The sequence below is a fragment of the Sorex araneus genome, chromosome 10, assembly GCF_027595985.1.
Source record: "Sorex araneus isolate mSorAra2 chromosome 10, mSorAra2.pri, whole genome shotgun sequence".
Taxonomy (NCBI): Eukaryota; Metazoa; Chordata; class Mammalia; order Eulipotyphla; family Soricidae; genus Sorex; species Sorex araneus.
Genome location: NC_073311.1, coordinates 22,017,380 through 22,044,944, shown reverse-complemented (window position 1 = coordinate 22,044,944; position 27,565 = coordinate 22,017,380). Strand labels below are relative to the sequence as shown.

The following is a 27,565-nucleotide window of genomic DNA, read 5'->3' as shown; positions in this document are numbered from 1 at the left end:
AATTTACCCAGCTTCAGAGCAAGTGAGTGTCCTATCTGGTTCAAGCGTGGATCTCAGTCTTCCTCTTACCTGTGTGGCCTGCTGTACACAGTGCAGTCAGAGCATGCTGCTTTGACTTGGGGATCCGCTCAGCTTACAAAGGGAGATTGTTTTGACTTTAATTAGGCCATATATATACTTTTTTAATCACAGAAATCTCTCTTGGAGACTTTTGGGGAGGAAGCTGGTTTGGGCAGTATCCAAGCCAGACCCAAACGTTTTCAGGGGTAAACCCTAATAGTGCTTATGGGAACCATACGTAGTGTTGGGGATTGAACCGAGCTTAGCTTATGCAAAAGTGGCTTAATTCCTGGACTATATTTTCAGCCCTTTTTTTGAGACTTACAGTAATTAACAGCAGTAAGAGAAGTTATACTGTTTTAAAGAACTCATCATTTAATTTGAACTCCTTACTAAGCTAAAACTGTAAAAATATTTGTCGAGCCTGGCCAGAATAGCTGAACAGAGAGAAGTGACCACCTGGTTGGTTGCAAGAAAATGTGTTTCCCGGTGCAATAGTTAATACTAATTTTCAGCATTTTTGGCATTGGGGAGGGTGATTTGGGGTATACCCGACAGCGCTCAGGGGTATTCCTGCTTCTGTGCTCAGGAGACTATATGTGGTACCAATGATTTGAACTGGGATTGGTGGGATGCAAGGCAAGTTCTTAACATACCTGCACTATCTCTTGGGCCCCAGGTCCCCTTCCCCACTCTTTTGTATCATAACATTAAAAAAAAAATGACTCTTTTTTTCCTAGCTTATTTTTAATTTTTATTTATTTTTTATCTTCTGGGGCCACACCCAGAGGTGCTCAGAGGCTGTTCCCAACTTGTTGCAGGGGGATGAGTCATTTATGGTGGTGCTTAGAGACCATGTGGTACTGGGGTTCAAAACTGGACCCTCCTCATGCAAAGCATGCGCATTAGCCCGTTGAGCTGTTTTCCTGTTGCCGTTTTCTAACTTTAAAATTTTTAAACTATCTTTACCCTTTGGAGGGTTGGGGACTGGGTGTTATGAATTGAACCAGGGCCTCACAGTGAAAAAATTTCTGAATTGCTCCTACATTTTTGTACTGAGATCTGCTCCAGGATCCCAACGTACATAACCTGTGTCCTACCACTGAACCTTATACCCAGCCCCTTAATCATTGTATGTTCATTTTGGTTAAAAAATCGAGGGCATAAAATAGCCTTGGAAGTAGGTTAGACATTGAGAGCTGAGGAGATATTCTGGTGGGTAGTGCATTTGCTTTGTGTGCAGCTGACCCAGGTTTGATCCCAGTATCACGTACAGTGCCTCAGGAAGTCCTGCACTATCGGATATGACTCAAAAAAAGAAAAAAGATGACTTTTTTAATGCTTATGGAATTCCAGAATTATGTAAGCAAACAGGTTGATGATTAATGTTTTCTTTTGTCCCTTTTAAGAACTTAAATATACTTTGAAGTTAAAATTTCTTAAGTCATTGGTTCGTCTGAAAATTCAGATTCAGAATGTTTTCTTTGACAATGTGATTTTTTTTTTTTTTTTTTTTTTTTTTTTGCTTTTTGGGTCACACCCAGTGATGCTCAGGGGTCACTCCTGGCTCATGCACTCAGGAATCACCTCTGGCGGTGCTCAGGGGACCATATGGGATGCTGGGATTCGAAACTGGGTCTGCCGCGTGCAAGGCAAACGCCCTACCCGCTGTGCTATCACTCCAGCCCCGACAATGTGATTTTTTGAAAGAAGTTATAACTATTTCAAATTTGCTTCAAGATTGCCTTATGTGATTTTGAAATTGTATGCCTGCACACACACCCAAACTGATGTGTCATCATTTCACCTTACAGGAGCCATCTAGAACTGTTTCGGGCAGATATAAAAGGTAAGAATTCTTAAGTTATGAGTTACAGCATATTATAGACATGAGTGTAATGTCTACCTGACCATGACTTACCTGGTTAGAACGGTTTCAAGCAGTTTTTGAAGTCTATGAAACTTCAATATTGTGCTCTTAAAAAGAAATTACATAATCAGGAGTGTAATGTCTGTCTGACCATGACTTATTCTGACATTGCATAGTCTTTGAAAATTGCCCGCATATTGAACTTGAACTAGTCTGATGAACTTAGCATAATAAAGACTTTATATTATGTTTTTATGTATTTAAACATTAAAAACAAAAACATATCGCTTGTATTAGCCAAACTACCAGAGCAAAATATAGAATGAATCACATTTTAATTAAGTTTTTATTTTGCTTTATCTTTTATTTGTTTTGAGGCATGTCCAACTGTGCTGAGGGCTTATTCCTGGCTCTACTCAGGGTCAATTCTGCCGTTTCTTAGGGTACTATGAGGGTTTGGTGGGGACAGAAACCAGTTCTGCTGTTGCAAGCCTTCCCCACTATACTACTTTAGTTTGGGAGCCTCACCGTGTGGCAGTGCTGGGACTACTCTAGCTCCTGTGCTCAGATCATGTGGTCCAGGGTATCAGACCCAACCTTCCCCAATGCAAAGCATGCATTCAGCTCACTGAGCTCTCTCTCTGTCCAAGGCAAATACTCTCAGTTAATATAAAACGTTTGTTTTTATCTGGTATATTAATGTTTTAAATGTTTGGCTTTAGTTTTACTTATTCCATCTAAAATAAAACACTGGTTTGGAGGAGGAACTTTAATTTTAATGCTATTTATATGGAAAATTTGGTTTTTATTTTTCAACCCTGCACTATAATGTGTTAGTGATAGAGAAAAGATCATTCAGTAATCAAACGGAAACCATTTCTAGTGTTATTGCTATTGCTTTTATTTTTATTTCTAAGTCTTTTTGATTTAGGTATAATAAAATTATGGATTTTTTAAATTGGCTTTTGGACCACATCCCCCATCAGGGCTTGCTCTTGGGTCTGAGCTCAGGAATCAGTCCTAGTGGGCTCGACCATATGGGATGCTAGGAATTGAACGTGGGTTGGCTACATGTAAGGCAAGTGCCTTACATACTGTACCATCACTCTGGCGCCAACTGGTGATTCCTTTTAAATCTGTAACATTTATACATTGATTGGTAATTTTTATTTACCATGAATTGTTCAAACTGTAGAGAATAATAATAATTATTATTATTATTTAATAACAATTATTATTATTATTACTAGAAATCATTGCCCATCAAGAACTTGATTTGTTTCAATACTTGGTCACGTTTCTTAAATTCAAAAAAGTTTGTATTTGAAGAATAAAGGTACACTTCAGAAATTTAAGCTAGAGAGAGCTCAGTGCTGGACCTGTGGGAGGCCTGAGTTCATCCCAGTACTGCATGGCCCCAGATAGCTACTCCGGGAATGACCCCCACTGCTCCCGGTCATGGGGAGCCTACGACCGTCACAGGCTGTGGGCCAGAAACCACAGAAACAGAACAAAATAAACAAAATTTCAGTAACCTTACAAGTTTGAGAATTAATTGTACATATTTAGTTTTCTTTAAAGTAATAAACTTTAAATAATTTTAAAGTTATAAACTTTATTACTTTAAATTATTGTTGGCATTTTTCAGATTGTTTACTTACAATACCAAAAAGTGAATAATTTTATGACGTTTCACTAAGATTTATATATCATAATCTTAAATAAGGAAAAATTGTTTTCCTGCGGTTTGTTTTTTGTTTTAAAAGCTTTATTATTTTTCTCATTACTATAGTGTGCTCCTACTTATTCGATTTGTATATCCTATATCCTGTGGTGTGTTACTTTACATCTTTCGAAGGTTTAGTTCTGTTTTCTACTCTAAGAATATATAGATAAAGTTCGAATTTCTAGTCACAGTTCACTGAGCCAGTGCAACTTGTAGCTGAACACTGTGCTAGTAGAAAGAAAAGAACATTAATTTTTTTAAAAGCATAACCCATGGGTACTGTGTCTGAAATGAACAGTCTTGTCGAGACGAATCTGGTATGTTATCTATCGGCAGTTCCTTAATATGCAAACAAACTGTAGAACTGGCTGAACATGAACAAAGGAGGAGTGGGCTAAAAGGCAGAAATTTGGCACCACGTGCTAGAATGTGTTTTCAGTAAGACAATAACATGATAGATATTGTACACATTTACACATAATAGATGTAGCTGAATTCTTTAGAGGGTCATTAGATGTTAAAGCAACTACATAAGGTTGATTGTTTATGTAATCGTAAAATTATGAATTAAGCATTTTTTCTCACAAATAACAAGGATGTACTTCTTGAGTAGTGAATTTCTTAAGTACTCTATTGTACTTTTTTTTTTTTAACACATTGATGCCAATGCTGCAGTTTGTGTTAAAAACCATATTCAGGTGTGAGCCACTGTATTGTGTCCAGGTATAGCACCATAACAAACAAACAAAAAAAAAACAACAACAAAAAGGACAAATGTTCACTCTTTTTCTTTCTCTTCTTCGTTTTTGGGCCACACTTGATGCTCAGGGGCAAGAACCCAGTACTAGGGGGACCAGGAGTACAGGGGCTTGAAACTGAGGCTTCTCCATGCAAACCATAGACTCCAGCCCCTTGAGTCATTTTCCTAGGCAGAGGGTCACTCTTTCTCTCCTAGTGATTTCTGGGCCACTCCCAGGTGTGCTCAGTCCTTATTCCTAATTCTGCACTCTGGGATTGCACCTGCTGGTGCTAATGGGGACTCATATGTGTATATGTGGTGCAGGGGGAGTGGGAGATGAAACCCAGGTTGGCCACATGCAGGGCAAGCTGTATTATCTCTCTGGTCCCAAGGATCACTTTCAAAGAGATACTCTTAACTGGGTCGGATTTGGCTCTAGGGTAGGTAAGGATTCATACTTTGCTTGTCTTAGGCCTGATTTTGATCCTCAGAACCTCCAAAAATATCTGTAATATCTAAAAGACACTCTTACCTTGTGGGGAGAGAGAGGACACTGGTTCAATTCCCACACCCTGTATGGTCCCCTGAGCACAGAGCCACGAGTAAGCTCTTAGCATCCTAAGTGTGGTCTCAAAACCTAAGGTAAATAGCTAAAAATTAATAAAAGTTACTCTATCTTGACATGATATCAGATCTCGTTGTTTTTTAAAAATAGATAGAGATTTCAAGTGTTTTTTTTTTATATTTAGGCTATTTCATAGGAATTTGAATAGAATCTGTTTAAGTTTGGAAAGTAGCTTTATTAGAAACATAATTTTGATGCAGGTATTTATGATCTTGTAGTTTTATGTCAGACTTTCTGTATAATCAGTTTTTTGAACCAGTAGTATTTGTTTGATTGCCCATGTGTTTAGAGAACCACTGAGTCTCAAGAAACTTTCCTAATTTGTTGTCAAGGATCAAACTAAAAATACGTGTGTGTGTGTGTGTGTGTGTGTGTGTGTGTGTGTATAAAAACTAACTTCTCTTCTGTTTTGGCTCATTTGAGTCATACACATACTCATTTGGGTCATACAGCAGCCTGGGTGTTGCTCCTGGTTCAGTGCTCAGAAGCCACTTCTGATGGACCTCTGCAGTGGACGCTTTCAGTGTCAGGGATTGACTACAGGGCTCCTGCATGCAACACATGAGTTAAACCCACTGAGCTGTTAGCTTGACCCAAAATTCTTTAAAGGTAACAAACGGTTCCAGACTAATGAAGACAATATGAATCTTTGAAAGTTGGAGATCAAAACAAGTCTTTTCAGCGTCACATGAAAGTACCTGGGGCCAGTCAGCCCTGTTCCCCTGCTTCCAAACAGTCCCAGGAGCTAACCAAGCACTGAGCGTTCACCCATCTTTGTGTGCTGGTGGTTCCTCTAGTCTTGCTGCTAAGCAGAGAGCACTGTAGCTGCTTGCTTGGCCACGTGCTTTTCCAGGCAGCTGCAGATTTAAAGCAGTTCTCTGTAAAATGTTCTGTATGACCCCTGCTGACTAGATTCTCTCCAAATGGGAATCCTTTGGGGCCCCAGAAAGTTTGTTCCTTTTTGTAGATAAATCAATTTCTGTTAGTTATTTTTTGAATTAAGTGTTACAGTGCAGTGCTATTTTTTAATTAAGTTTTATAAATTAATTTTTGTTCCTTTTTGTAGATAAGTGAAGTTTTGGAACTTCTCATGAACTAGTAAATATTTAAAGAGGAGTTAAATTTGCAGCCTGGGCCAGAGCAATAAAATGCACCAGTAAAGTTTTTGCCTTGCGTGTAGCCAGTCCCAGTTGCATCTCACTACTGCATATGGTTTTCTGAGTACTACCTAAAGCCCTTCCTGCCGTACTACATAAATTTATACTTGGGTCAGCCTTCCATATGTACCTCTAAAGCTTCTTCAGTTTTTGGTTAACAAGGTTATTTCTTATATAGCAGTTTGCAATGAAATACTTAGTATTAAAAAATGTTCAGATACTGGTACATTTTGTGGTATGAATTTTTCCCTTGTGGATTTGGGTTTTCTTTTTCTATTTTTTAAATAACATGCTTACAAAAAAGTGATATTTTATGCATTTTTGTGTACCAGATTTTTTATAAACATGTATAGTAGGTCTTTTATTATCCCCATTTTACAGATGAGGAAAGAGAAGCACAGTGAAGTTGAATAACTTGAGTTAAACAACTCTTGTAATATCTTGCTAGTAACACTTTATCTCATAGCAGTATTACTGTGTCGACTCTGGATTATCTACAGTAGATGAATAGCAGTAATATATATTAGGAATTTATTAGTAGCTAGTAATACATTGCTTTCTATGTCATATATATAATATATAAGATAGATATTATATACATAGCAGAACTATGTGAACATAATAGAGGCAATATGCTATATATTAAACATAGGTAAAATGTGATATATTATGTAATATACTTTGTATTGTACAGTGCATGTTTATAGTAATACATAATGCTATAATTACATATTGCACATGAGATATATGGTATGTTATATATTATGTATTACTAATATAATCTGATATATTAGTAATAGAATAATTATATGGATAATAAAATACTTGATTCAAAATTTAGTGTAATAAAATTTCAAGTAACTAGAAGGTACTAGAAATTTGACTTTTTTAACACAAGCTTTTTTTAAAAAAAAATAAATAATGTGTGGTCCTGTATTTCATGTACTCAAATATTGCTAGTTTGTTTTAGCTACAGTATAGTTTCATAAAATAACTAAGGTAGTGAAACATTCAAAATATGGAAACCAACATTTTGCAGTTATTCCAGAATGTCAAGATTTATCAAATTCTAAATATTTGATATCTATTCTAAAAATAGACTTTTATTTGTGAGCTTTATCTTTCTTCTAATTGTCGTTTAAAAATACCATTTTTTCAGTGGAAAAATTCCTCTAGCTGAATGTCATGATGTTGCCAAATGTGTTCACATGATAAGTTTTAGAATAGCTGTTTTTTTTTTTTGGTTGCAGTAAATTTCTTCCTAGTCTTTGCACAGAATATGAAAATTCCCAGAGAGAGAAAATTTTTTTAGTAAAGAATTATGCTTATCTTTGATAATAATGATTTTCCTTTTGTATTTTTCTGAATATTTTAGTAATATTTTTGTAGTAAAGAGTAGAGGGGAATTCTTTTTTGGAATTGTATTGGAAATTTGGGTTAATATTCTTAAGTAGAGTGTTAAAAACTTTGGGACTTGAAACAGTCTTTTATTCTGGGTATTTTTCACTCTATCTGACACATATTAGGCCAAAGCCAATTCTGTTTTTAGAGTAGAGAGACAGGACCAGACTGATAGTACAGTCGTGAGGGCACTTGCCTCGGAGCATGCGGCTTACCTGGGTTCCATCCCTGCCAACCCCTCCAGTCCTCCGAGCCCACCGGGGTGGCCCCTGAATACAGAGCCAGGAGTAAGTCCAGAGCATAGCTGCATGTATCCCCAAAACAAAAAAAGTTAAAGAAAAAAAAAAAGAGACAAATCAGGCAATATCAGGCAACACAATTACTTATGTGTAATAATTCCTTATAAATTTAATATGTAATGGGAATAAGGCGTTGGCTTAGAGTAATAATTATTCCTTGTTTTGGATTTGTATGGTAGTATAATCTATGTATTGACAAGCCCGGTATGAAGGACTTTTTTAATTAATAAGGGAAACTTCGGGTAGGAAAGGTAATAACGAGGCTGGAACACAGAGTTCCGTCCCTAGCACTGCTTGATATCCCTGATAGCATCACTGCTTGTTTTCCTCTGAGTCCACCCACCCCAGAGTGAAACTTTCAGAAATGCATTTAATGCGTGTACATCTGCAAATAAATTATTAAGGGATACCTAGATTTTTTGGTTGTCAGTGGTTATCAGCCCTGTAGTTTCTTTTTTCGAGTAATCTCATGGTTGACCTAAATAATTGGATAGAAACCTGAACATTGTTTACGACTCTTATATTTTTTTCTTTTAGCTTGCTCAATCCAGTCATTTTCTGACATATTAAATTTATATCCGGAATATTTCCAGTGTTAGTACACCAGTCTGAGACACCATCAAGCATTCAGATTTCTGGTTTAGCAAAAATGGTCTTCAGTGCTGACTACTGAAATTCCTTTAATTGTAAAGGAATTTACACATTACTTTTTCTTTTTTTTTTTTTTGCCTTTTTGGGTCACACCGGGCAATGCACAGGGGTCACTCCTGGCTCTCCACTTAGGAATTGCCCCTGGCAGTGCTCAGGGGACCATACGGGATGCTGGGAATCAAACCCGGGTCGGCCACATGCAAGGCAAATGCCCTACCCACTGTGCTAACTCCAGCCCCTCACACATTACTTTTGAACATACTGAATTTAGGATGTTTCTAAGATAAAAGTAGATGTTTGAAAGTTGGTATACAGGTATAAAAGTAATGATTTGAGTTCATCAGCATATGATAACTGAAGTTGTCAGAATATACGACATTTGGGACAGAAATTCACACAACTAAAGAGAACAAAGTCTGAGGTCAAGGCTGAGTAATGCAGATTAATAAAGGACAGGTAAAGGGAAGGATGAACTATAAATGTGACTGGGAAATACTAAGGGATTGGAAGAAACCGTGAGCAGAGGGTTTCATTGAAGCCATGTATTATAGAAGAATATTAGGATGCCATTCTTACAAATGAGCATTCTAGAATGTCATGAATTAGCTTCTTTCACTTAGCTAGGGGATATACTGTTTAAGGTTCCTATGCCTCTCTTTTGGATGGGGAAGGCACAGAGGAGGCAATAATCAGGGATCACTTCTGGCAGTGCTTGGGGACCATATGCGGTACCGGCCGGTCAGCCATATGCAAAGCAAGTGCATTAACCCCTGTAATGTTTCTCTGACCCTCTTTCACATCTTTTTAGTCATTTTGTAATTCATTTCTTTCTGTGTTGAGTTTTGTCTAGTCATGATGCAGTTAACCTTTTATGTTAACCTGCTTAGAGACATTTAGGCAGCTATAAACATCCAGGTTGTCTTTCAAGGAATTTGTTCATTTCATCTGAGTTTCACATTTTCTGAGATTACATCAGAGCCTTTGAATGGGTATATTCTGATGAGAAAAAAAAATTGTTTTTATCTTTTTATTTTTAATTGGCTTATCTCAAAAAAGTTTTGGTTTTTATTTTATTTATTTTTGGGGGATCACAGCTGGCGATGCTCAGGGGTTACTCCTGGCTCTGCACTCAGGAATTACTCCTGGTGGTGCTGGGGGACCATATAGGATGCTGAGGGTCGAACACGGGTCAGCTGCGTGCAAGGCAAACTCCCTACCTGTACTGTTGCTCCATCCCCACTTTCAAAAAAGTCTTTAATAAATTACTTAAACTTTTTTTTATTAAGATACCATGATATACAGGCTGGAGCGATAGCACAGCATTTGCCTTACACGCGGCTGACCTGGGTTCAATTCCTCTGTCCCTCTCAGAGAGCCCAGCAAGCTACCGAAAGTATCTCACTCGCACGGCAGAGCCTGGCAAGCTACTCGTGGCATATTCGATATGCCAAAACCAGTAACAGCAAGTCTCACAATGGAGATCTTACTGGTGCCCGCTCGAGCAAATCGATGAACAACGGGAGGACAGTGCTACAGTTCTTTGGTGGCTCCATTTTTATTTGTTGTTAATGTTCAGAGAATCTAGTGATGTGTTCCCCCTTTTATTTTTGATATTGGTAACTTATTATTGCTCTGTTAACTTGGCTAGAATTCTACTTGTTAGTCTTTTCGAAGAACCCACTCTTGATCCCAATAGATAGTACACCAGGTAAGGTACTTGTCTTACACGTGGTTGGTTCTAGGTTTGATCTCTGGCACCAGCTTTGGTCCCCTGAGTCTGACCAGGAGTGATTCGTGAGCACAACCAATTTTTGTGTTTGATTTTTCTCTATTGGTTTACTGATTTCAGTTTCGCTGATTCAAGTCTAATTTTTATTTTTTCTTTCAGTTTTTGGGCCATACCTGGCAGTGCTCAGGGCTTAATCCTGGCTCTGCACTCCGGGATTGGTCCTGGCAGGTCTCAAGGGACCGTGGCTTGTTGTGTCATGGTCAGACCTATGGTTGCATGCGTGCAGGCTAGAGCCCTGCCCACTGTACTCTCACTCCAGTACCATCTGCTCTACTTTTTTATTATTTTCTTTATTCTGCTTACATTAGATTTAATTTGTTCTTCTAGTTTCCAAAGGTAGAGTTTTAGTTTCTTCTTTCAAGTAGTTGTTGAAAGTGTTGTTATCCTAAATACTTTTTTTTTTGCTGAGTCCCTCAGATTCTAAGTTTATTTCACTGTATCACTGTCATCCCGTTGTTCATCGATTTACTCAAACAGGCGCCAATAATGTCTCCATTTGTCCCAGCCCTGAGATTTTAGTAGCCTCTCCTTACTCGTCTTTCCCAACAGTTGGAGGCTCTTTCAGGGTCAATGGAATGAGGCCTGTTATTGTTACTGTATTTGGCATGTAGAATACGCCACGAGAAGCTTGCCAGGCTCCTCTGTGTGGGCGAAGATGCTCTCGGTAGCTCGCTTGGCTCTCAACATGAGTCCATTTTGTATACTCAAACCAATAATTAGTTGTATTTAATTATATTTGCATATCTTTTAAATGTTATTTTACAGTATAAATATATGAACTGCAAGGGACTCGATTTCAAGTTTAACTAAAGATCATTGAAATGCACATTTTTATAAGGATGAAGCAGTCAAACAAGAAAAAAACAAAAACAAAAAATCATTTCTTTGGAGACTGAAGCACTAGTACAGCAGGTAGGGCTTTTACCTTGCACATGGCCAACATGGGCTCGATTCCTGTGGTTTTTTTTTTTTTTAAAGTTTCTGGGTGCTCAGGGGTTATTCCTGGCTCAGCACTCAGGAACTACTCCTGGCGCTACTCTGGGGGAACATATGTGATGTTGGGAAGTTTATTTATGTTCAGTTAAATTTTCTTTGGTTGGTTGGAGGAGATACCTCCCATACCATGCTCGAGAACATCAGGGCTGCCCTGGTGGTATTCAGAGGCTAGTTCAAAATATTTGAAAATTTCTCTTGATTTCTCCTTTGACCAGTATGATATTTAGAAATGTATTAGTTAGTCTCAGCAGTTTTGGGGGATTTTCTATTAATGAATTTTAGTTTAATTTCTCTATGCTCTGCAGGTAGAAAGTGTTTGATTTTTATTCTTTCAGTAACTTTATGCCACAGATATGGCCTATTTTGGTAAATGTTTTGTATGATCTTGAGAACAGTGTGTATTCTGTTGTATGTGTAATATTTTTGTTAGCCATTTGTAGCCTAAAATATGCAGGAACTGAATAAAATGTAGGAATTTGGTGCTGGGGCGATAGTGCAAAGAACAAGTGTATGTGTTTTGCATGTTTAAGGCTTATGTTCTCTCCATGGCACTGCCTGGTGTATCCCCAAAGGAAGTGAATAACATTTAAGGTTTTCTTTTTCTATAATTTTCTTCTTTCCTTGGGTTGCATGCATGTGCGCGCGCGCGTGTGTACGTGTGTGTGTGTGTGTGTGTGTGTGTGTGTGTGTGTGTGTGTGTGTTGCTGAATATTGAATATTGAACTCGGTCTCACGTGCAGGTAAGTAAATGCAAAGTTTCATTTCTGACCCTAGATTTATTTTCTTTAGAACTTTTTTTAAGATCTTGTACTGAAGGCTCAGGTATGAGTCAGTGGCAAAAATTTTCACCCTGTAAGTATAAGTGAGTAAAACTCATAGTTTTACCTGTGTTTGATACTTGACTGTGCCAGTTCTGCCTGCACCTTACTTACCAAGCATGATCCTCATGGCTCTGTTGTTTGTGAACCCTGGTTTTACAAGAGGATCTTCAATCACTGGTATACTGCAGCCAGATGTGCCACATAACCAAATATATAGCTCACAAGGAGTGTAGCAACTGGTCGGGGGCGGGGGTGAGCACTGTGGCCAGGATGCACTCTAGCATCACTGTTAAAGAGTGTGACTGGGGTGCTGTAGCTCTACAGCTGTGCATTGCCACCAAGTGTAGGTGCAGGACTATGCAGTAGCAAACGGTGAGTTACTTGATTTTGAGATCTTGCATTAATTTGAGCAGAATAGTTTTTCTTTTTCTTTTTCTTTTTTTTTCTTTTTGGGTCACACCCGACGATGCACAGGGGTTACTCCTGGTTCATGCACTCAGGAATTATTCCTGGCAGTGCTGGAGAGACCATATGGGATGCCGGGGAACGAACCCAGGTCAGCCTCGTGTGAGGCAAACGTCCTACCCACTGTGCTATTGCTCCAGCCCCGAGCAGAATTATTTTTGTTCAACAAATAAAATACAAGGTAGTAGAATAAATATGAAGAAAACAAAGATCAAAATCTCATTCTTTTCAACTTACAGCTTTGTTAATATTATCTAAACACAGGAAGTAGAATTTACATTCTTTTTTTTTTAATCCAGTGAGATGCATAGTTACAAAGTTGTTCATTCTTTGTTTTTAACTCTGATTTATTTCTGATAATCCAAGTTTTGCTAGGCTGTTTTGATAATGAAACATAAGCTGCTTATACTTATGTGACAGTAGTGGTAAGCCAAATGATGTTGATAGAAGTAATTTCAAAGGGATGGATGAGAACCACAGGAGTTTGTACTAGTTTGTTGAAAGAATTAGCCCTCTTATTTTGAGTTCAGGGGTTTTTGGAGTGGGGTGGGTGGCGGCAGCGAGGAGTAGGTTATGGTCACACTGGCTGGCGTTCAGAGCTTCCTGTTGGCCCTGTGCTGAGGGACATTCCCGGCAGAGCTCTAGGAACCAACCTGGTGACAGGAATTGGACCTGGGGGAGCCTCATACAAGGCAGAAGCCTTACCTGCTTTACTGTTTCCTCAGTAGTCCAGTCAGTTGTTAGCCGTAATTGATTGGATAAGTGTCAGAAGCACACGGGTAATTTGCAGAGATGTAATACAAAAAGCAAAACCATCAGAATTTTAAGTAGCGTTTTTATATGCATTATACACATACCTTACAATCATAACTGCATTAGTTTAAAGAAAGACTGTTTTACCAGGGTAAAGCTTAGAGGTGGAGCAGCTTGCCCTACATGTATGAGGCCTGATGGGTTCGAATCCTGGCACTACTTTTCTTTTTTTTTCTTTTTTTTTCTTTTTTTTTTTTTTTTTTGCTTGTTGGGTCACACCTGGCGATGCACAGGGGTTACTCCTGGCTCTACACTCAGAAATTACTCCTGGCAGTGCTCATGGGACCATATGGGATGCTGGGATTCGAACCCGGGTCGGCCGTGTGCAAGGCAAATGCCCTACCCGCTGTGCTATCGTTCCAGCCCCGTGGCACTACTTTTCTTTAAAAAAAAACGTTTTATAAAGCTGACAGACACATCTTTAGAATTCCATATGTAAACTCTACCATTATTGTAACTACTTAAACTATAGCACTGTCGCACTGTAATCCCGTTGTTTATCGATTTACTCGAGCGGACACCAGTAACGTCTCCATTGTGAGACATGGTGTTACTGTTTTTTTGCATATTGAATACGCCATGTGTCGCTTGCCAGGTTCTGCCATGCGGAAAGGATACTCTCGGTAGCTTGCCAGGTTCTCTGAGAGGTACAGACGAATCGAACCCGGGTCGGCTGCATGCAAGGCAAATGCCCTGCCGGCTGTGCTATCGCTCCAGTCCCTAAACTGTAATAAAATAAATTTAAAATTTAAATAATTTTGTATGTAGTCGTTAGTGCTTTGTGAGTTTCTTTTAAGCTCACTTTGGGTTGCTAATATTAGGCTATTTGCTAATGACAAGGCAAAGAAGTTGCTTAGAAACAGTAGATGAAGCTATTGTGAATAAAAGTAGTTTATGTTTTACTCTCTAACTATATATATCTGTACACACACACATTTGTTTTTAAATCTCCCAAGCAGTGCTCAGGAGACTTAGAGGCCCCTTTTGGGGATCTCGATAATTCAGTGAGTGGACCCCTAGGGGTCAGTACTGGTTTATCCAGGCCTTTCCGGCTGCACCTCACACTGCTCAGGGGATTGTGTGGTGCCAGGGATTGAACCAAGGTTGGCTGCATTTAAGCATGTATTTTAACTAAACCGTGTACTATCTCTGCATCCCATAGCTTGATACACTTAGGAACAATACTCTGATACAGTAGAGCAACTCTGCTATTGCTCTACTATCAGACAAACAGGGACAACTAAGGAAATTTTGTTGATTTTTGTTTTTATATTAATACAACAACAATATGAAGGGAAAATTAAAGTTTCCTTATCCTTGCTGACTAAACAACTTGATCTGAAGTATGTGAAATATCAAAGGGTTAACAGTTTCATCTGATTTGGAGTTTTGCTTTGGTTTTGTCAGGATTGCATTCTGGTTATGTAAAGACAGTGAGAAGGAAAATATGCTGGATCTCGTGCAAGAGTGAGACCAGTGTCCTTTTCCATCATTAACAAACCCATGCTGGGGGCCGGCACTACGGTTCAGTGGCACAGTGCATGCCTTACATGCCTTGCTCTGGTCCCTTGAGCACTGCTGGAGACAGACCTTCGCCCCACCCCAACCCCCAGCACAGAAGAGAGGCTAGCCCAGAGCACCTATGGGTGTGACCCAAAACCCCCCCTCCCCTGAATAAAGAAACAAGCCTTGCTATGATCATAGTCAGCTGAACTTAATGTTATACTTACAGTATCAACTACTTAGCAATAGTTCAAAATATAAACTAAATATTAGTGCATTAGTTGAGATTGGACTCAGATCTGCAGTACAGCTGGAGAGACGGTACAGGGATTAGGTCACTTGCCTTGCATGAGGTTGACCTTGGTTTGATCCCTGCACTGCATGTATACGGGAGTGATGCCTGAGTACTGAAAGAGGAGTTAGCCCTGAGCACAGCCAGATGCTGCCTGAAAAACCAAACCAAATGTAATGATAACTTGACCTAATTGACCTTGAGATATTATTATATGCTGAGGTATACACTGATTTCAAAGAGAAATTTTCAGGAAAAGTACTTAATGAACTTTATGATGCTTTTGCAAGAGAATTTGGTCCCAAAATTACTTGGCTGATAGCTTTATTCCCTTTTTTTCCCCCCAAATGATTTTAGCTTTCCTATGTAAGACAGACAAAAGGAAAGGTAGAAACTTGGCAGAATGTGTAAATTATTACAATATATTTTTTAATATCAGAGAATTTAAGTATGGTCTTTGGTATTGCATATTTGAAAAATGTTACAGTAAAATGCCTTACAAACTTGATGACTTGGACTTCATTGAAAAATTAGATATAAGAAATAGATGATTGATCCATTATTTCACCTACGATTATTTTAGATTTAATTGTCGTTTAGTTAGATAAGTTGTTGGAACTGCTAAATCTGGTAGCCAGTCTCCAGCAAAGCCCCCAGGAGGTCCTGCCTGCCGCAACTCCACCATAATGTACCCTTTGCCCACTGATCCCCAGAGCTTATGTGATAACTGTGCCATTTAGTGTGTCATTTCTGAGATAAGGACACAATAGATACTGCAGCTTCTGTCTCATTTGCTACACAAAAACCATCAAAATGTAAGTGACTTGCATTTAGCTGTCTCTGCGGCACTTGCTCTGTGAAGTGGGCTGCTATGCCATGAGCAGTCCAGTGGGGAAACCTACATCTTGAGACGGGCTTTTTGTCACCTCACATGTGACTGAACTGAGAGACAAATTCTTCTGTTCAATCAAATCTTGGATGACTGTTACTTGGATGAACTGTTAAGTAAACAAGAGAATGTGTGTTTTAATCGATTAAGTTTTTATTCAGTTTGATTATAGATAATACCAAGAAATACTCATAAGGGAATTTATTGTATTTGAAACTCCGGTGGGCTGGGGAGACGGAGCTAGAGTCTGGAGTGCATGTTTCCTGTGGGACTCTCTAGGTGAAGTATCTTTCACTGCAAAGTCTCCTGAGCACCACCAGTTGTAACCCTGATACCAGGGACTGACAAATGAGAAATTGTTTTACTCCTGGCAGATCCAGTAGTATCACAAGATGTGGTTTTACCCCCTTCCAAATAAAGTTAAAAGTTCTAATGGCCATGCTTTAATATTATTTATGTGCGTACTTTCAGTGAAGAGTTTTCAAACTTACCTGATTCCTTATTACAGTCAATGGGGTGGGTGTGACTTTAAGTGCCTGAATCTAGTAAAATTAGTTGGACTTATATTTTATGTGACCTTTTTACTCTTATGGGACTGGAGCTATTTGTCTTGTACATGGCCGACCTGGGTTTGATTACTCTGTCCCTCTTGGAGAGCCCGGCAAGCTACCCAAAGTATCCTGCACTCATGGCAGAGCCTGACAAGCTACCCATGGAGTATTTGCTATGCCAAAAACAGTAACAAGAAGTCTCACAATGCAGACATTACTGGTGCCCGCTCGAGCAAGTCAATGAACAATGGGATGACAGTGCTACAGTGCTTTTACTCTTACGGTTTTCCAGAGTGTTTGGTCAGGCTTCTTGGGCACCACCTCCAGTGATACTTGGCCAATCTTGCCTGATATTTTTGTGTTCAGCCCCAGCCCTGTGGTCCTGGAGAACAGCAGGATAAACATAGTGGCGTTATGGTGCATCGAGGACTGCACCCAGCCATGCATGGGGAAGGACATGCAGTCTGGGACACACATGCAAGTCATGCAAGGCATGTACCCTGACCACTGCACTCTGTCTGGCCCCTCCAGTAGTTCATTTTCATTTGATCTTGGAAAAGGTTTGGTACTCTACCATAGATTGGAATTTTAAAAGAGACAAGGGAAGTTGATCCTCATTACAGATGGTCCAAATTCTCACCACACCCCACATGACAGTCATCTCACACTTCTTATAATTGATTTTATTTCATTACCTGTTAAAATGAAAACCCTATGAAGGACAGAGTCCCCCTTTGTGTTTGCTTTTAACTACTTCAGCATCCAGAATTGTCTCTGATCAGGGGCCGGAGCGATAGCACAGCGGGTAGGGCGTTTGCCTTGCACGCAGCCGACCCGGGTTCGATCCCCGGCATCCCATATGGTCCCCCAAGCACTGCCAGGAGTAATTCCTGAGTGCAAAGCCAGGAGTAACCCCTGAGCATCGCTGGGTGTGACCCAAAAAGCAAAAAAAAAAAAAACAGAATTGTCTCTGATCATTAGCGACTACTTAATAGGTACTGGACAAAAACTTAAATTTTTAACATTTTTTTCATTCTGTGATTAGTGATGGAATAGAGATGAATTTCTATAGTTATAAGTCAGCTCTTATAACCATATGTCCTTAAGGGATTACTTATTGCTAATGGTGAATGTAAAGTGTTGTTGATTTCTCCTTCTTAAGAACCAGGAATTTTTATAAAATGCATTTTGTTTCCATAGTACAACCACTGCCTCTGAAGAGGAGGTCCTGAGCAGACATCCCCGAACAGAAAGAAGTGGGTTCAGCAGATACAACAGAGATGCAAATTCTTCAAGTAATTTGGTCTCAAGCAGCTCATTGGAAAAGAAAATTGAAGATCTTGAAAGGGTATGGATTGCAAATTATGAAGATGATAAGATTTAGTATATCATTGGAACATTGGAATTCTTTTTTTTTTCCTTTTTTTTTTTTTTAGAAACAGATAAAATAAGTTGAAATTTGTTGGAGGAAGGCATTTGTACTAAAAAGGCAAAAGAATGAGGGAAAATAACATTTTTGTTAATTAGTATTTCCATATATAGTCAAATAGTAAACTTTGAATCACTGTTTCAAGCATGTTGTTTCTAGATGCTGAGTAGCTAGGAATTTTATGATTTCCGTCTTTCCAGTACTGTTTGTTAAAACTTTTGGAAATTAAGGCAATTATTGTATTCCTTAATGTGTAGTGGATTCCTCATTCTGAGTGTTTTCTTAATATTCTAAAAGTAGTCTTTACCTTAGAAATGGTGTGTGTGTGTGTGTGTGTGTGTGTGTGTGAGAGAGAGAGAGAGAGAGAGAGAGAGAGAGAGAGAGAGAGAGAGATACAGAGATACAGAGACAGAGAGAATGTATGTCCTAGTAATACTATTAATTTTTATTTTATTTGTCCAGATTCATTTGTAGGCTTACGTCTGGATTGTATTAGAGCCTAGAGCTCTCTTTTGTTTTAAACAATTTAAAAAATAAGACGAATGTTTAGGAGTAACTTGGAGAGCAATTCAAGTATATATTAGCATAAGTTTACTAACCAAATTTGTTAGTTATTTGTTCTGTGAATATTTAACTGTAAAGTTGGCAGTGCTATTGAATTTCTTTCTGAGTATTGAAGATGTTTTGTTTATCAGATTGAAATTATTCCCTATGATACAGAGATTGTTTTGAGTAGTAATTAATTTTTTAATATTTCTATTTTGTAATTTGAAGTTAACAATAACAAGCTTTAACAAGCTAACACTAGTTTGTTAAAGTTTGTATGGGTAACAGTATAAAAATTTAATAAATAAGTAGATAATTAGTTTCATTCATTGCAGGGGGGGCAGTATTTAGAAGACTTAAAGTTCCACAAGAGTTTAAATTGGGTTGCTGGTGTTTGGAAGCCAATGATTTTAATATTTTAATATTTTCTGTGAGGATCAGAATAAAAGCCATAATCTGAGCTGTACTTTTTAAAAGTTTGGTTTTTTTTTCTGTTGAATCACCGTGAGATACAGTTACAAAACTTTAATGTTTGAGTTTCAGTTATACAATGATCAAACACCCATACCTCCACCCAGTGCATATTTTCCACCTCCAGTGTCCTCAGTACCCCCCCCCCACCACTCCCCCTGCCTCTATGGCAGACAATTTCCCCCATATTCGCTCCCTACTTTGGTGCATTATGGTCTGCAGTACTGATACAGAGAAACTATCACGTTTGGTCCTTTATCCACTTTGAGCAAACATCTCCCATTCTGAACTGTCCCTCCAACCATCATTGACTTATTGATTCCCTTCTCTGTTCCACAGACCTGTACTTTTTTCTTCATTTCCTTATTTAGCCCAAGACCTTGATTTCTTTTTTCTTTTTTAAAAGTATTGCATTGTTACACACACACACACACACACACACAAAATGTTTAAAGGCCAGTAATATGTCTCAGGTCTCATTTTATCCACTGTCACTTAAGTGGCAGACCAGAAATAAAATTGCAAACCATTATTTTTTCATCTTGCCTTAAGCTTTGTATGAATAAAAACTTTTGTTTCTCCAAGCAAAGATGTTTTCCACATAAAAATGATGTTTTATTGCTGGTGATAGTGATAAAGAAGGCAAATTATTGCGTAATGGCATTTGTTAAAGACCTGTGTAAACACAGATTTAACCAAGAAGTAAAACTTTTATAATTTGTTATTTTTTGGGTTGAGTTCTTCCTTAAGTCACTGGGTAACTTGCAGAATGTGTTGAACATGTTTCTGTCTCTAACGTACTTTACTGTATTTGACACCTGTATGCTATCTATTGTAAACAATAGATAGTTACTTCACAATTAATATTTTTTAATCATTTACCAGGAAGTAGTAAGAGAAAGACAAGAAAATTTAAGGCTCGTAAGACTAATGCAAGATAAAGAGGAAATGATTGGAAAACTCAAGGAAGAAATTGATTTGTTAAATAGAGTAAGTATTAAATTATTTTAGCTCTCATTTTACTCTTCTTGCGACAAGTGAATGAATATCATTGTATCACTGTTGTCTCGTTGTTCATCGATTTGCTTGAGCAGGAGTCTGTAACATCTCCATTTGTCCCAGTCCCATTCAGGGTCAGGGGAATGAGACTCATTAGTGTTACTGTTTTTGGCATATCGAATACACCACGGGTAGCTTGCCAGGCTCTGCCATTCGAGATTCTGCGTGCTCTCTTCCGGGAGCTTCGTTTTGTAGTCTCAGGATCTTGGCCGTTGATGAGATTACATGGTGCCAGGGGCAGTTTGTGGGTGTGGTTGTCAAGCTACTGGAAAACTGGGGATCTGGGTGGAGAGGCCCAGTCCCAGTCCGAGCAGGCTTGGAGTTCTCAGCCATGGGTCCTGCATACCTGGGTTCCTCTGTTGGTTCCTTCATGGTGAGGCTCGTCCGAGAATGTGGAGAGTGGCCTTGAGCATGGCTGTGGCTGGGTTCTGGGCAGAATCTCCTGCCCCCTTGCCCAGCTCTCTTCACCGGGCCCCCTCAGAGGGGGCGGGTTGAGTTTTTCTCCCTGCCCCAAGCAGAGCCCCAACAGCCATGAATTAATATACATAAATATAAAAATAAATTCATGCTTATAAAAAAGTAAAAAGAAATTTAAATCAATTATTGATTCTTTTGTAAAATCTGAAAGAGGCAGCTTGGTCAGTACTGAATGAATGCAATAGGAGGTTGGGGCAGAATTGCCTAATGAAGAAATGAAATTACTTTCTTGCCTCAAGAAACTTTATTTCCTTCTTGCCTTAAGAAACTTCAGGTGTCTCTTTGTATTCATTTTGCAATTATATGTATGCATCACCAACTTAAACTCACCCCTACCTTCTCTTTTTGCTTTCAGCCTTATAATTTTACTTATTTACTTATTACTTAAGAAGTAGGTATGAATGCTAGGCCTTCCAGGCCAGAGAGATGGGAGGGAGGGCGGGGGGAAGGAGGGGAGTAGGGTTTAAGGCATTTTGACCCTGGTTCAAACCTTGTAACCACATATGCTCCCTAATCACTGCCAGGGGTCTCTTCTGAGAGCCCCTGAGGAACGCTGGTGTGCTCAGACTGTGATCCCTTAACACACAACTAATTAGTTAATTTTAAAATGCTAGGCCTTATTTAGAGGATGAGAGAGATTCTCAAGTTTTGCCTTTTAGAAGATGTTAGATAAGATGGAGGAAAGAAGTAGATTTATTTCAGTGGAAAAAAATGAACAAATCTCTAGCTGAATGAGTTAAGAAAAAAGAGAAAATTGGCTCTATTATGTACATACTCATTCTAAAAAAGTTATAAGGTACTAATTACAAGTTACAGATGAGGACACTGAAACCCAAAGTTTTAAACATGCTCCCAGTCTTAGTAATCACATTCTAATCGGCCTAGCCATTGTTCACCCTCAGCTATTGACAGTCTTAATTCCAAGTAAACTGTTGCCATTCTTGTTCATTGCCTTTTGTTTTGGTTTAGAGCACAGAAATTCCTCTATTCTAGTACATTATATAGTAAACCTAAACATTTTGATATCAACCATCTTAGACATTCTGTGCATGTAAAACAATAATGAGACACTGAGTATAGCTCAGTAATGGTAGAACACTTGCTTTGCATGTGAGAGGCTCTAGAGTTTGATTCCTGTGCTAAATAGTCACATCAAGAACAGGATATGGGCTCATAATTTAATAAAAGGCTAAAATACCTGCTCTTGTAGTTTATTCTATGCATACCTCATTTTATTATGGACCTCATAGATGCTGTGGATTTTTTTTTCTTTTTTCTGTAGTTTTGAAGACTAACCAAAGGTTATAAATCACTGAAAACTTAAGTTTTTTTTCCAATAAAGTTTTGTTTTGTTTTTGTTTTCTTTTCTTTTTGGGTCACACCCGGCAATGCACAGGGGTTATTCCTGGCTCATTCACTCAGGAATTATTCCTGAGGGTGCTCGGAGGACCATACTGGGATGCTGGGAATTGAACCTGGGTCAAGGCAAACACCCTACTTCCTGTGCTATCGCTCCAGCCCCTATTTTGTTTTGTTTTAAGCATTTTATTTACTTTATAAAGGGGAATGACTGGAGCAATAGCACAGTGGGTAGGGCGTTTGCCTTGCACACAGCCGACCAGGGTTCTATTTCTTCGCCCCTCTTGGAGAGCCTGGCAAGCTACCTGTGGCATATTTGATATGCCAAAAACAGTAACAAGTCTCACAATGGAGACGTTACTGGTGCCCGCTCGAGCAAATCGATGAGCAATGGGATGACAGTGACAGTGATTGTTCAGAGACATTATATAAATTTATTGGAAGGCTGCTCCCATAGCCCATTTATAATTCAGATCAGTTGTCTCAAGTATCAGTGGTTTAAATTGCAAAGATAAATTATAAATGTCTACTTTCAACCATCAGTAAATTATCTATCCTGAAATAACATTTTAGCTAAAGTTATAGTAGATTTGACACTAGGGTTCTCATAGAACACACGAGAACAGAGAGATAGCATAAGGGGTAAGTACTTGCGTTGCTATGTCCATCCTTGGTTCCATATCTGACATCTCATATAGTCCCCTGATCACCTCCGGATTTAGTTCAGAAACAAAGAATACATAGCGCTGAGTTAGATACCTTTAGAACAAGTGGGCGATACTTATTTCTGTGGTTTTGTTCTTTCTTTCCTTCTTTTTCCCCTTAAACTATAAATCCTGTGTCTCAAACAAAATGTTGCAGAGGAACCTACTATATATATTGAATCATAACTGCTCGGTATGCCTCAGATATCATTTCCTTGTGTTTCAGTTCTGTCATCTTTCCAGACTCCCACCCTCAGCATGCATCAGTTAAAGATTACCCAGGCTAATAGGAGTACATCAGTACTGCTTCCCATATCTTTTGATGCCTATTTGACACAAAGCTGTAATCAGGGACTCTTAATCTCTTGCTGCCTTTGTTTATATATAGTTTGTTTAGCTTTAAGCTTTAGAGAAAAGAGGAGGGATGGGGGGGCAGGGGTGAAGGGCTCCAGGGGTGTTGGATTTTTAGACCACAACCAACAGAGTTTAGAGGCTATTCTGGATTCTGCTTAAAATCCGACAGGTGTAGCCTGGGATCAAACCAGGGTCAGGTGAATGCAAGGCACGGCACCTTTACACCTGTACTGCCTCTCAGCCCAGGATTTGTTTTAAGATGTTTAGCTACTCATTAAAGTTGTAAGGTTCACAATTAATTCTTCCTCGATTTCTCTTGAAAAGCTGAAAGATCTGGCAAGAGTTGGTGCCATATTTACTAATGATGAGTAGTGGAGTCACCCTTTAGCTGACATGTTGCATCCAAAGTTAGCCTCATTCCAAATTAATTGCTTATATGAAGTGTCTTTGAATATTTATTTTTAAATAAATGTTTTCATCACTGTCAGAATATTTCTAAACATTTTCATTTGTTTCTTTAAGGATCTAGATGACATAGAAGATGAAAATGAACAACTAAAGCAAGAGAATAAAACTCTTTTGAAAGTTGTTGGGCAGCTTACAAGGTAGAAGATTGAAGACTCATTATGGAAATATATTTTAAAACTACTGATTGAATGTTTAGTTAATTTTAGGACAATATTCGTGTGCTGCAATACATTAAACTAAGTATGTATATTTATTTTTAGAAACCGTGGATGTTTATTTTTAAGATGCTTCTTTCTTTTTCACTGTTTCAAAAATATCAACATTTTATTCTTGAATAAGTAACCTCTTTCAGTTATTAAAATGATAGGTTATGTCTTGTGGTTTTATGTGGTATTCAGATAATATATGGTTTAAAGTCACAACCATTTGAATATATTTTCTCTACAGTAGTGAAGTTTCTCCCTAAAGAAATATTCATAGTCTTTGTTTACATGAATACAAACACTTTTGGATGTGACCTGCAAATGTTTTCTGTTGATGTAACCTTTTTTGTGTTGATGATTTACATATAAAGGTCGCTGTGTACTGTTGTTCTTTCAACTTTTTCTAAGCAATGTAGAATACTATAGAGTTACACTGTTTTATATAACAGTCATCTTTCAAAAGAAAAACTATTATAAAGACTCACTTTGGAAGAAAAACTATTATAAACACTCACTTAGTATCCTGTACTAGTTGGCTAAATATAAAATGTAAAAGAATACTTGAATTGTGCTTTAATAAATTAAAATGCTATTTTGTATTTGAATATTAAAGAAAATTTAAAATTCAGTTTCTGGAATACAAAATTATAGATTCACTATAAAATTTCTTATGTAGGTACTACGTTTTTAAATTATTCAAGGTTTATAAGTGAACATGGGACATACAAAAACTTATTCATCAAACCTGGAGAAATACATAGTTTCACTACATAAGAAAAATCCATGTTTTAAGTTATTACATGCAGGGCAATTAAACAGAAGTATTTAGACTACATTTAAAACAACTATACTTAATTCGAAACAAAGTACATTAACATAAATAGTTCTGAAATATTTTGCTTGGTTGGAATATCACTGATACAGGTATTTCACATAAGAATTAGTCCACTAATTCAAATATAAGGTATTTCTTCCTAACGCTTGGATTTTCTTTTAAAAAGCCATTTAAAAGAGTTGCACAAAATTTTCTCTTCTGTTGATAATTTGTGTTTAAAATTCTTTTATATCACATTTCTATATTACATTTCTGTAGTTCATAAAGGAACTCCCTCTTCAAAACACATAAAGGCCTACCCAATTGTTGACTTTTTATCCAGTGACATCAGTGCATGTATGTACTATTTTGGGTATGCGGCTGACTGTCTCATTTCCAAAACCCCTTGATTATTGACTATTAGGAAAATAAAGGAGGGTAAAATAATTTAAAAATTTAGAATAAATGTTAACTTCTAAAACTTTTAGCAGTTATGTAGATTGAGTTCCTTTCTACCCTTTTCTCAAGTTTCCACCTTGGCTTATTTTCACAACCCCTTGGGTTGCTTAAAAACAAATTCCTGTGGCCGGAGTAATAGCACAGCGGGTAGGGCCTTGCACGTGGCCAACCTGGGTTCGATCCCCGGCATCCCATATGGTCTCCCCAGCACCGCCAGGAGTTAATTCTTGAGTGCATGAGCCAGAAGTAACCCCTGTGCATTGCCGGGTGTGACTCAAAAAAGAAAAAGAAAAAAATCCTGGCTGTAGCTTCTATAGATAGCTTTTTGTGAGACTTTGTACAGAAATTTTAAAGCTCACTATCAACTGTCTGATGAATTTGATCTTCATCTAAGTTTACAGACAACTGATATTACCTCTTTCCACCTATCTCCATTGGAGACCCTGAATTTAACATTTTTTTGTTTTTGCCCTGTTTATTTACTAATTAACCTTGTCTCCAGGGACGTTTTCAGGTGTCCATATGTATTTACCCAAAAGTTCAGTCTTTGATTAGCAAGCTTATTAATAACTGCAATCACTGAATAAAGACATCTGCTTGGGAGGTTAGCCAGCATGGGGATATTCAGCGGTTTGCTGCCCACAGGACACGTCAGAGTGGTGTGCCAGGGTCAGACATTGCCACCTACTGTGAGGTACTCCTCTCCCTTCGCTTACCTTTATGTATATGCAGAAATACCAATATTGCCTCATTCCTGACTCACATTTTGGATATGAAAATTACATCAGTGCCCAGCCTGAAATGTTAATCAGTATGCTGGTTTTTTTTCCCCCAGTGAGAGAAGTAATTTGAAATTTCTGTTTAATCCACATATAAGTAGAATTTCACTTCCTCCTTAAAAAAATCTTACCAGTTTTAACTTTTTTAAGAGTGAGTTGTTTTTAAATTTTTCCATTACTTTGGTTTATCAAAAACATTCTCAATAGTGGTCTTCTACTTAGTGGTGCCTTGTACAAATAATAGGAGGCTGACACTCAAGCAATGCTGCTTCCAATTCTCAAGACATGTATTTCCAGCACATATTTTTACACTGAATATTGAAAAATTCAGTCAATTCTGCGGCAGTTTCCAGTAAATTTATTTTTTAAGTTGAGGTTTTTAAAAGATTACTTAAGTACATGTGTGCTACTAAGAAAACTTGGCTATTGTCAGTGACGTATGCTAGTACTTGTGGAATGGTTAGTCCAATTCTTAAATATTTTTATATCTCCTGGAATTTGTGGCCTAATAAAGCATATCCAAACTTTTGATGTGTTTATAATATTATTTTCAAAACATCAAGTTTATTACCTTAAGACACGATTTTCTCTTGAAAATTTCTTGTTCCCTTTTCTCAAGTTACTATTTTTATTGCAATATAGTTAATTACAGATAGGAAGAGGGTGGCTTTAGCATGTGTATTTCTAAGGGAACTTACTAAATATAGTGGGCTAATAGTGTTGGGCTCAAGTAGTTCAAAACAGAACGTTGTTGCATCAAATACATAAAGCACTGTGCCATTTCTAAATAGCTTTTGGTGAGGGGGTTATTTTGGGGCTGCACCTAGAGATGCTTGGGGCTTATTCCTGGCTCTGTGCTCCAGGGACCATATTTGGTGCTGGGTTAGCTGTGTACAAAGCTCTCCCTACCTACCGCTGTGCTATTTCTCTGGCCAACTTCATCACTTTGGTGTGGGGCAGCCTTCCCAGCAGTACTGAGGAGGCTCAGGCCCCCACCTGCAGTTCTTGGCCATGTGGGCGTCAGTTTAGTGCTCGAGCCCCAGGATATGATGCTACTCATTCCAGGTGGCAGAGCTTGGGGTGCCTCCGGGACTGTACTTGGAGAAGCCTGGGGGGAGCATGTGGTACCAGGAGCCAGAGTGACTCAGATGTGCTAGACTGCACTAACCATGAACTATTCCCCAACCCTTTCGGTGGTGGGTGGGGGGGGTGCAGTTTGGGCGACACTCAGTGATGTTCAGTGTTTACTCCTGGCTCTGCACTCAGGAATTCCCCCTGCTGCTGACTGACCACCATATGGGTTGTGGGGTCAGTTGTGTGCAGGGCAGATGCCGTATCTGCTGTACTATCTCTCCGACCCTGTCCCTTTTCTTAAGATAAAAACTCTGCCTCACTTACTGTGATCTGTGTTTTCTATATTAATCTGGGCTGGAGCGATAGCACAGCGGTTGGGCGTTCGCCTTTCACGTGGCCAACCCAAGTTTGATTCCTCCGCCCCTCTCAGAGAGCCCGGCAAGCTACCAAGAGTATCGAGCCCGAGCGGCAGAGCCTGACAAGCTACCCGTGCGTATTGGATATGCCAAAAACAGTAACAATAAGTCTCTCAATGAGAGATGTTACTGGTGCCCGCTCAAACAAATCGATGAGCAACGGGATGACAGTGACCTTTATAATTAGAAATTAAAATGCAGAATTGTAAATGCTAATAATAGGCATGTCTGCATATTCAGTATGCCAAAGATTTGTAAGACTTTTGGGTTTATTGATGGCTATCATAGACAGTACTCGTATATGTC

The 27,565-nt window shown here is 38.5% G+C and overlaps 1 protein-coding gene across 1 annotated transcript in view; it reads left to right on the top strand.

The window, feature by feature from the left end:
- The window catches only part of PAWR (pro-apoptotic WT1 regulator), a 100,926-nt gene extending 74,628 nt beyond the window's left edge, over nucleotides 1-26,298 (top strand). The window contains exons 4-7 of the mRNA XM_055118212.1: nucleotides 1,875-1,909; nucleotides 17,848-17,995; nucleotides 19,979-20,083; nucleotides 23,569-26,298. Coding sequence (XP_054974187.1) covers nucleotides 1,875-1,909; nucleotides 17,848-17,995; nucleotides 19,979-20,083; nucleotides 23,569-23,655 — 375 coding nt within the window. The 3' untranslated portion in view covers nucleotides 23,656-26,298. The remainder of the gene's footprint in view (nucleotides 1-1,874; nucleotides 1,910-17,847; nucleotides 17,996-19,978; nucleotides 20,084-23,568) is intronic.
- The last annotated feature ends 1,267 nt before the right edge of the window (nucleotides 26,299-27,565 follow it).